The 11,053-nt window shown below is 41.5% G+C and overlaps 1 protein-coding gene across 5 annotated transcripts in view; it reads left to right on the top strand.

Moving 5' to 3' along the window:
- LOC123039807 (uncharacterized) overlaps positions 1 to 10,598 on the top strand; it is an 11,184-nt gene extending 586 nt beyond the window's left edge. Inside the window, exons 2-6 of one of the 5 annotated variants that reach the window (XM_044462812.1) lie at positions 251 to 413; positions 567 to 707; positions 821 to 918; positions 1,059 to 1,422; positions 9,863 to 10,598. In XM_044462812.1, coding sequence (XP_044318747.1) covers positions 583 to 707; positions 821 to 918; positions 1,059 to 1,422; positions 9,863 to 10,277 — 1,002 coding nt within the window. In that variant the 5' untranslated portion in view covers positions 251 to 413; positions 567 to 582 and the 3' untranslated portion in view covers positions 10,278 to 10,598. Of the gene's footprint in view, positions 1 to 250; positions 479 to 566; positions 708 to 820; positions 919 to 1,058; positions 1,423 to 9,862 lie in introns of all 5 variants that reach the window. The other 4 variants (XM_044462808.1, XM_044462807.1, XM_044462810.1 and 1 more) reach the window with 4 other exon arrangements.
- The last annotated feature ends 455 nt before the right edge of the window (positions 10,599 to 11,053 follow it).

Raw genomic sequence — 11,053 nt, 5'->3', positions numbered from 1 at the left:
ATCGCAGTCCCGCGGATCGATCCACGCTCTCCAAGGGATGACCACGCTTTCTTGCTCTTCTGCTTTGCTATGTTTGCCCCCTTTCTTTCCCATATCATCCCTACTTGCTACCAAACGTAATAATAGCAGCAAGATCTGGTCTTAATTGGGCCGGGTTCTCCTCTTTAGTTTACTCGTCGCTGAATTTCAGTTCAGAAACCTATGCAACTATATATATACATACTCTATATGTTTTCTGCACATCTTTTAGGCTGGAAGCGCTGCAGAAGAAGGTGTTGCTGTTTAGCCTTTTTGCAATAGTGCAACAAGAAAACAAAGTAGTTTGATCTTACATCACAACTTACAACCAATTCAGAAGCTCTCGAAGCAGAGAGATCTGACAGTGAGATCATTAGTAATTTTGGGACAGAAAGGTAGGCAGCTAAGCGCAGTTTATGACAGGTTATGCAATTCTGCTGATACAAAGTATTGTCCTTAGGTGACTTGCTAACTTCATTACTCAGATGGACTGACAGTATGTCTTTCATATTCATTCTCACAAACTTGTTTTTGTTATACCATTAAAGGACAAAAGGAATCGACATGGACATCATGTGGTGTATTGTTGACGCCTTTGCTCAACAAAACAAGCACGCCCAATTTTCAGTTGGCCCCGACATTCTCCCTACAACTTTGAATTCATTGTTACGGGTGAAAAGGCGTAGGAGGTATTACATGCATAATACATGCATCCTAGTGATGCAATTATTTTTATCTAAACCGTGGCAACTTTTTTCCCCCTTGCCTGAACTAAAGAACTTGCCACGTCTTTGCTAACTAGCGTGCGCCGGAAGCCTCTGCAAAAGCTGCTGTCCATGAAGAGTTCAGGGACTGAAGGTGTGAATTGCAGCATCACCGATAGTTCACTGCAGAAAGGAGGTGAGTATTCATTCTATATAATATATATGATAAGTTGCACTCGTGCCGCCCTCAAGTTCTCCATGCTGTTTCGAGCGTGTTCATTCTATGGCACCTGGAAGAATAACGGTTGTCTTGTTTCTGTTCTGTTGATATTGCAGCAGATGTCAGCGGCAGGACACGATGCCCTGAAATCGATACAAGCTTTTGTTCTCCTCCATGTGAACTTGACTTACACCGTGTTTGCCCGACGGATGGCTTCAATCTCCTTCTTGTCCTACACCATATTGATCCTATTTCTGTAGCCAATGGACAGAGCATCTTGGCTTTACTCACACTTTTATCAATGGTGGGTGATTGCAGCAAGGCCGCAGTTAACACACAACACTACCGCATTAGGAAGAGTAGACACAACAAGGGCTGCAGGGTGCTATCGAGGCAATGCTCGGCTCAGAAGACTCGAGATCATAAACGGGGTGACACAAGGGATGCTGCATTTCAGAAGAATCGACGTCTCACCTCCAGGTATGCTCTTCATCTTTGTCTCCAGTCCCGCATATGTATTCCCTGTAAAAGCGGTACTACAAGTCGAAAGTTATGGGAGGTCAGCACGCATAAAAACTTAGAAAATATCATACATAATTGTTGGATCGCATTAGAGTTTCGCTACAAAAAGAAAGTGTCAATGAAGTGCCCCCTAACTCTTTGACCTCATTAAATAAATAAAAAATTAAAGCATTATATAGCACTGGCTTGATGCTATATCTTCTCGCACAGCAACATAATCCAACTTAAATAGTCCAGATTAACTGCAAATTTATAGTCTCAACATAAATCTGGATTTTGGGACTTGGGAGACAAGAAATCAGTGAGGATGAGTATTTATCTATGATTGAACTGGCTAGGTGTCGGAAATTTGTTCAGTCCTAATCGAGGCTGTCTTGAACTGAATGTGATCCCCTACTATGAAGTGGTGGGAAGGGCGTATTTTACTCGTGTGCAGTGGTAAACTACGTATGGGCACACACGTCTATGCAGTGCAATTTTTTTCCTCTTTCTGTAAACAAATGCAACATATCTCCTTACTTGAACTGAAGAAAAATGAATAAATGTCACACATTCATCTTTCTTCAGTTCAGGTAAGGAGACACAATGCAACTGTTGCTAGCTGTTTGTGGGCTGGAGGACATGGTTTGCTTTGTCAGCCGAACCATTGGCGGTATCCCTTTTTCTGTTGTTGCATCCAAGAGGAGCATTGATCTATGGACCTGCGGTAGAATTGTATTGTGTTCCCTGGATTGTATCGATGGTGAGACAGTATTTTTTATCATAAGGAGGGCCACCCCCTTCCATTTCCATTATAAGAAACCACATGGTCTATTTTTTGCAGGGGAATATAGGGTATTTATTCCATAGTCACAGGATTACAATCGGAAGCGACAAGTTCCGCAGCATAGGTAGGGGGTTGGTTAAATCAGCATGTAGTGCTATCCCCGCTACGCCCAAAGTTCGCTATATCACATGATCTTTTAAGCCCCTAATACAAACTACTACTGGGAATAAAAGCAACAAAAGACGAAACACCCCCCACTGGGTAGCATTGAAACATCACGCAGAATAGAAGCATCACGTGAACAGATCACCACCACCACCTTTGACATCAAGCCAGCAATTCGTAGCATGTTGTATCTCCAACCTTGTGACGATTTGTACAGTTCACCTGCTACTCGCTCTAGCAACCTTGTTCCCATCATTAACACCTCTTTGTTTTTCTCCTTTATCTGCAATATAGACCACCCCATGATCCAGAAACAAATTAGCTTAACAAGAATTATAAGGTCACTACAGAATTTATTATCAAATAGTCTCACATTATTTGAAGCAATTTTACCATGTATGCTCCACTTTTAATCAAACAAATACTAAAAAAAGATCATTTGGTTCACTTACCAATTGGACATGCTACATTTAATTGATGTCCTATTTAATCCGATCTCTCTTGCCCAATAATTTTATCTATCTATCGATTTAATTAGCCAACTATGTGCGCATGAGAGCCTATTTAATTTTGAAGTCTCTCATCCAACAGATGCAAGTCTCACGAATCACACTCTCTGAAATCCCTTTTTTAAATTTCTTTTTGAATTGTTTGGATTGCTTACCGCATGTGTCACGTGGTTCTCACAAATCCCTTTTAATTAGCCAACTTTCCAACTTAATCAGTGGTTTCTTCTCCAAAGTTTTGGTTTTCGGTTTGTGAATGTTTTGCCCCATGCCGAGATGTCTGGATTGCGGCCATTTAAAAAATCGGCTGAAATTTGACCGAACTTTGGCTGAAATTTGACCAAAGCTTGCCAGATTTGACTAAAATCTTTTTTTCGGCCTAAAGGTACTTTCTACCCCAAGCCGAGATGGCCGAAATTTAGCCAAAATCCGTTTTTCGGCTGAAAATCACAACACAACTCTTCTCTCAGTCCACAACGTTTGCCCACAACATGATTGCACCATGCATGAGCCGATGGTCCCTCTTCCATTAATTCAAGATCATGCATGTTTCAAGAATCTTGGGTATCTTCTTCTTGGCTTATTGATTTCAAACATGCCTTTTATGAACCACGAGGCAACTCACCTCCCCGTCTCCCACCTTGAATATGAATGATCCCTTTAATTAGCTCACACCAGACAATGATGTTGAATGTATATAAATGATGAGAATTAATTTAAGGGAGTGATGTGAGATTATTCAACACTAGCACATATGCCCGTGCGTTGCAACCGGAGAGATTTTTTTTTACAAGCAACAGAAAGATAACTGATGTGTCCACCAAAAATGATCTCCACAATGGTAGGTGACAGAGTAAGGAGTTGTGGTCTTCTTGGTGGACATGTTTGGCCCCTGAAATCTTGACAGTGATGGGGTTGGTTGGCGTGGCGGCGAGCATCTAACTCGTGCCATTTTTCCTCCTGGTCCGCCTACATCTCGGGATTGTGCATGCCTCCTTATTTGGTGGATGTGCGGCGATGCTCGGGACACAGTTGCTTCGACCACTCTCTCCCACAACGGCATCACAATGAATGTTGCTTCTTTATGACGGTTTATTTTCTTTGATTATTTTAGCGCTCACATGCTTACAATTTTTTTCTAATTAGAGGCAAACAACATATTCCCTTGTATTGGCACATGCCCATAATTTCTTTAATTTATAGCTAACCAGCATAGGACAAACGTGTGCTGCTAACCAATGCCCAGCTCATATATTTAAGAAAATACTCTGGCGTCAGATTCAAAATATTATTTGATTCTTTTTGAACATTCAAAGAAATATGAACTGCCGAATATTCTTGAAATATTAAATTTTTTGAAACCCCGATCAATTCTCAAATATGCGAACATTTGTTTTTTGAAAATTATGTATATTTTTCGAAAAAACATGACCAAAATTAGAAACATGAATATTTTCTTAAATTCACAAGCAATATTTTGAAAAAACAACCTTTTATAAAAACAAAAACATTTTGACTTTTTTTTCTGAAAAGGGGAACATTTAGATCAATTTTAGGAAAAACATTCTTTGACATACACATTATTTTTTATTTGTGAATATTTCACTAAAACAAGAATATTCTTTGAATGTGGAACATTTCATAAAATATAAAATCTAGAACAATTGGGAAAAACACAATTTTCTTAAAAACAAAACAGGAACATTTTTTATATGTTAAGCAAATGTCTAAACGGGATTTTCTTAAAATTTTCGAATATTTTGAAAAACAGAAACAAAAATTTGTAATTATGAACATTTTTCGAATATTTGAAAACCAATTGAAATTCTGAATATATTTTTTGTAAATTCTTAATTCATGGAAAATTAATAGTAAAGAAGTTAAAAATGAAAAATAAACAGGAAAGGAAAAGGAACAGAAACTAAAAATATAAACAAAACACTAAAAAACAAAAACGGGCCGGCCCAGTCATGGGCGGCACCTGCGTAGCTTCAGCTATTTGTCGCCCTGTGCGATGAAAAGGTCTTTTCAACTGCATGGGAAGTATAATTACTGGGCTGGATTTGTTGGGCTGGAGCGCGTGCGGGCCTATTGTAGTATTCTGGACAAACCTTTTTTCTTTTGTAGCGGACACACAAAAAATTAGTACCACTTCAAATAGGAAAAAAAATCCGGCAATGAACAGATGAAAAATTAAAGAAACACACCTGACTTTATATAAAAAATATAATATAATATATATAGATTATACAAAGATAAATATCCACACACATTTACAATTTTGACGGTGTATGCGTGCTGGCCGGGTTAGCCAAGAGTTGGAGCGTAGGTCAAGGCCCAAGAACTGAGGCGGGTTGACTGTGTAGAGCGAGAGCAACTAATTAACGAGCGCTCCTTCAGGAGTCTCGCAAAAATCAGCGCCAGTTGGCGCGCTCTCAGCCATTCACCATGTGTCACGATCCGGGCGCTCCCTTCAGATTTTTTTTTAATTTTTTCGCACGCGTTTTCGGCTTTTTAACGGGGTTTTATCTGGTTTTTTCTGATGTTTTGGTTTTCCACCGGTCTTCCCTAGCTTTCAACAAAAAAATCGAATTATTTTTTCGCAAAAAAAAACATTTTCGTTTTTTTCTTCCTCGAGAGTCACGGTTTGGCTTCCGCGAGAGGCACGGTTTTGCTTTTGCGAGAGTCACGGCCATGCCTCCCGAAAATGAAAAAAAACGCGTTTTTTGTTTTTTTTTTCTTTCGCGAGGGTCACGGTTTTGCTTTCCTGAGAGGCACGGTTGTGCTTCTGCGAGAGTCACGACCGTGCCTCTCGGAAACGGAGAAAAATGCGTCTTATATTTTTTTTTGCAAGAGTCACGGTTTTGCTTCCGTGAGAGGCACGGTTGTGCTTTCGCGAGAGTCACGGCCGTGCCTCCTCGGAAACGAAAAAAAAACGTGTTTTCTCTTTTTTTTTCCTTTCGCGAGAGTCACGGTTGTGATTTCGTGAGAGGCACGGGCGTGCCTCTTTTGAAAAGAAAAAAACCCATGCTCCTGGTTCGGGTTTTTTGTCTGGTTTTTTTGTGAAAAAAAGTTCGTCAAAACCTATCAACATGGGATCTAGTTTTGAAGATCTCGACGCGAAAAATCCAACGGCGAAAGCGGTTCGAAATTTAAACGCACGATTTAAAAGATAAAACATTTTGAATAAACGGATCTACGAAAAAAGAGAAAACTTTCAGGTTGCGACAAGTGGCGCACATGCAGCGCGCCAGTTGTCACAACCCGGGGAAGTTGGAGTGATCTTCGCAAGGAATACTCCTCAAATAGTGATTTCGGTGTAGAGCATACGTACCACACAGGTTGGGGCCCCTCATCATGCTGGGCCATAGGGCGTCGTACTTCTTGCCCCTATTACCCAGGGCCGGCCCTGATTGCAGTAGACATTATAATGGGTATTGCAGCATGTAGGTAGCGTTTCAAAAAATGCAATGAAGGGAGGAGGAGGAGTGGTCTTACGTGACCATGATGGTGCTTTTCGAGGCGTTGTGACCCAATTTCTTCCCAACATGATAAATTCTGAGATTGTAGAGCTAATGGCTTGTAAGAGAGCGTTCCAATTTGCACGTGATCAAGGTGTGCAGTGGATCCATATTGAGTTGGACTGTAGAGAGATGGTGTGTATGATCAATGATCCCAACAAAATTCTTTCTGCTGTGGCAAGGTTGGCAAGGTTGCAGAGTTACTTGGAGGAGGCGGACTGCCAATCGAGTTGCTCATATTTTAGCAAAGCTAGCTGTAGGTGTGGAGTGTTGTCAGGAGTGGAGTGCCGCACCTCCTGATTGCATATCGGAACTGCTCTGCATACGATGAATTTCTTGTCCGACCAGTACGACCAGAGAGCAAAGCATCTCTAACTGCTATGGCCCACAAACTGAATTATCTCTGATCGTACAGTGTTGGACATGCATTCTATCGTACGTATAGCAAGGTTCATTGTATATTGCATGTACTAGCTGATGAACTCCCCAACTTTATTTAAGTAATGAATATGTTTCTACTAAAAAAAAGCATGTAGGTAGCGTGTTCACCACGGACACACGTGAGCTTGCGGCTGTCGAGAAAACACCAAAACAGTGACATCATCGAGAAATTATAAAATCATATAGTACCTTACAAAAATTGGAATAAAAAGAGTGATGTGCCGATGTTGGATCCAGTAACATCCACGTCTACAACATCATGCAAGTATTTCCAGCCCCAGCCTAAGTAAACGTTTTGAGCTTTGTTTGGTAGTTCATTTTTTTTCCAACCGGGCCTCACCCCCTTTCCATTAGTTTCTTAACGGAAATACATAGTTGTTTGGTAGTTCATGGTTGTGGATGTATGGTGGTATTCTGCTCGTCAATCTGGGTGGCAACAAAAGGAAATTATGAGAGTCAAGATAAGTGGGTAGTACTACCAGCTATGGCAGGAGTGAGCAGGCGCGATGGCTGACGATATGCACAAATCAGGGGGGGGGCGAATATAATAAATTCCCATCTAAAAGTATTAATCAAAGTAAAAAAAAAAAGAGAAGGAGGGTCACTAACAACCTTTTCATTAGTCCTTGCTCCAGAAGGGGTTCACAAACTAGGGAAGAAGTTACATACTCCTATTTTGGAACAATCAAATTCACTATACGTTCACGCAGTCTATCCTTTAGAATAGTTTGAACTTTCCAAATCATCTGGCTATCACGGTTATCGCAGAGCTCTTCGGTACATTTGTCCAGGGACGAACGGCGTGGCTTCTTCAGAGAATCCTCATCCAAATATGTCACAAGTGGAACCCAACATTCCTCAAGGTAGCTCTCACTATGTACTGGTTAATCAGTGAAACTAAATTACTCTCTACATTGGGAGGGAGTAATCCTGAATGGCAGGCCTTTTGCAAAGCATATTTTATGTTATTCAAAAAGAATATGCACCTTTGTCCCTTTTCTTGAAAAACTATTTCTGCACACTCCCTGAGCTTGGGTACCAAACAATCCAACATGTCAGAGCACAGGCAAGTATGGACTATACCATAGCTCTGTTGCGATTTACGACCCAAAAATTCCAGGACTTGTATGAGAATACAAGTTGCTGGATGAATGGTACATTCTTTGCTGCTACGGATGTCATTTGAAGTCCTCTGAGTCACTCCTTTGAAAGCATTCACCATCTTATTAATAATACCAGCAACCTCACCAGTGTTATAAAAAAAAATGAAACTCCATGGGCACTAGCACCCACGGTTTTATTGATATAGGAGAAGCATCCCTCATGAGAATTCCAGAAATTCGTCCCCGACGTGGATCGAACTCTGGTCGTTAGGTTTACAATCATGCGCCCCCAACCACTGGGCTATGCCCACGTCCTCCTCACCAGTGTTATGTTGTGATCCAAATTCAAGTATAAAGAGAAATTCTAACTTCTGACAAGCGAGCGAGCGGAGCGAGGCCCGTTGCCGGTAGGCTTGGGCCGAAGCGGAGAGGATCAGTATTGACCTTGGTCACATGTGTTATATATATCCTCTTGTAAGCCACCGCATGGGATAAGTTGATCAAGTTGTAAATCCCGGGCGTTTGTAACCTCCCCTGATATAGTGAAGATTTGCTGGCTGGCGCCCGTGGTTTTCCCCCCTTTGTTTTGGAGGGGTTTTCCACGTTAAATCTCGTGTCTCCTGCTTGTTTTCGGTCATTGTCGTGTTGATTTGCCAGTCATATCTCTAACAACCAGATCCGTTGAAACATAAGTTTTTTTATGTTGAATAGGACATCAACAAGAGTGCATCAAAAAACAGTCAGTTTTTCAGAGCAAATTGACGGAGTATGTGCGGTTCGGCAGCAGGCGGCCACCACCGATGACCTGCCTGTCCTTGATGATCTAGCATCCTTTTAGCGTTTTGTATGGTTCCGCAGCATAGGGACCCAAAGAGGCCACCTTCTCACCATGGAAGCACCTGATGCCAGAAAGCTTCAGTCTACTACATATGCGCCCATTATAATTCTGCTCCGCTGACACCACGCGAATGCATATGAAGAGCGTCGTGTACACCTTGGGAGATGCAAATATTGACTTGGACATTATAAAAGACGTTGAGTTGTACTCCCTTGTACTAAAGTTAGTACAAATTTGAGTCATTTATTATGGGACGGAGAGTACAAAATTGACCCTTGGGATCTACTACAAGGTAATGACAACTCCACTCATGCATGTTGTGCAATATAATCAAACAAGCTTGCCTATGTGTGACCTTGCAAGGTATATGTGATTGTACTAGTATGATTAGCACAAGAATGGCAATACTAATCCATGCATGAAATTCAGTTTTTGTACGCACGTAGAACAATAATGCTCAAATAGAACAATGCCATACCGCAGTAACCATATCTCAAACGATGCTCAAATAGAACAATGCAAGATTAGAACAAAAGACCAGAATGATTTGTACTTATTGAGCCACAAGGACAAGAAGTCCCCGACCAGCAGCCACAAGGACAGTCGGATAGACGAAGTGCCTGGAGAGCTTCTCACATTGCCTCTCACGGAAATGCTAGACCCAGTATTATAGATACAATGAGAGCGACGGCCGGCGTTATAATTAATTCCGTGTTACGGTAGATCGCACGGAGTTTCTCTTCTCGGGCGGATCTCGATGCCCTTTAGTTCCCCTTTGCTTACCAAAAAATACGCATCCCTAGATTTTCAATCGGTTTTTGACTGTTTAGTTTCGAATTTGATGATGAACCTCTCTAAAGTTAATTCTAGATTGTTTGATGCTTATTTTTTAAACTATAAGTTGCCATTCATCCAATTTTACCAATTTATAATAAATCCTCTGCACAAGTAAAAATTTGATGGACTGTTTAAGACTGCTTACCAACTAAGATCTCAGTCTTGAATCTTGATCCATCTATTGTGCTGATTAACTCTTGGGCTGCTCTGTTGATTACCAGATCTGAACCTATGTCTGCGGACAACTCGAGCTTACTGACTCCTGACAGTACACCTGAGCGAGCCTGGCGTGTTGCATCTGCTGCCCCGCAACATATGACAGGATACCTCAATCATTTTACCGACTACACGGCAGTCTCCGGCGATCAGGTTATCGACACGCCCAGTATGGGGCCTATGGTCTTCCATGGCAGCGGTTCAGTGAACAACAAGAACATGACCCTGAGAGATGTTCTGTATGTCCCAGGGCTTGAGGCCAACCTCGTCTCCACTGGCCAGCTCGCCGAGCTTGGCTACACCATATCCATTGGTCCTTACGGGTGTCGCGTCTACAAGGACGACGAGGGCATGGATCTTGTTGGAAAAGCGCATTACGTCGATGGCTATCTACTGGAGCTGGATTTCCTCAGGGTTTAGCGCTTCCACCAACTTATCCACATGCATGAGCGCTATGTCTTGATTTCAGAGTATATGAGCTGTGTATTTGTAATTGTATGAGTTGTAATAATTCCACTATATTAGATATGTATTTGTATGGTTGTGTGAGAGAATCGTATCACACACCACTAGCGCCTTTACTGAATGTGCTTCTGTTTGATGTGGCTGTGTACCACTTTTCTATACGAAATATGTATTTACAGTTCATCCACCCACCGCAAGGTGGACTATATAAGTTGGATTATTATGTTGTTCGTGAGAGATGTTACAGTCTTGAATCGTTGCACATTCTTCGAGCCATTGCTTTTTCAGTTCGGACATCGTTTGGGGCATTGAGATTATTTACAACACCTTATTTCCTAAGTTCTCATGCCAATTTCAGTGCTGCGGGTTTCCACGGGCGTCTCAAAATATGTGAGCTCTGGATTTTGGTAGTCAGGAAATCAGTGGTGATGAACTTTTATCTATGATTCAACGCAGTCCTGTCGGAATTTGGTTCAGTCCTAATCGAGACTTTGAACTGTTGAATATTCCATTCTGTACCGAGCAACATTCTGAAGTAGTTTTGGTGGATTACAAGCCACTGCATACTGCATTTTTTCTTCTTCTTGTAAACCACTGCAACTTGTCTCCTTACCTGAAGTGAAGGAAGAGGAATGAATGTCAGCCAAAACCATTGGCAGTACTGTTGTTCTTCTGTTCTGTTTTTCCTGTCAATTTTTTTTTTCTGTTTTTCTGTTGTTGCTTTCAACAGA

The sequence above is a fragment of the Triticum aestivum genome, chromosome 2B (assembly GCF_018294505.1).
Source record: "Triticum aestivum cultivar Chinese Spring chromosome 2B, IWGSC CS RefSeq v2.1, whole genome shotgun sequence".
In the NCBI taxonomy this organism is placed as follows: Eukaryota; Viridiplantae; Streptophyta; class Magnoliopsida; order Poales; family Poaceae; genus Triticum; species Triticum aestivum.
Note: the sequence above shows the minus strand (reverse complement) of the source record. Positions and strands in the feature narration are given on the sequence as shown.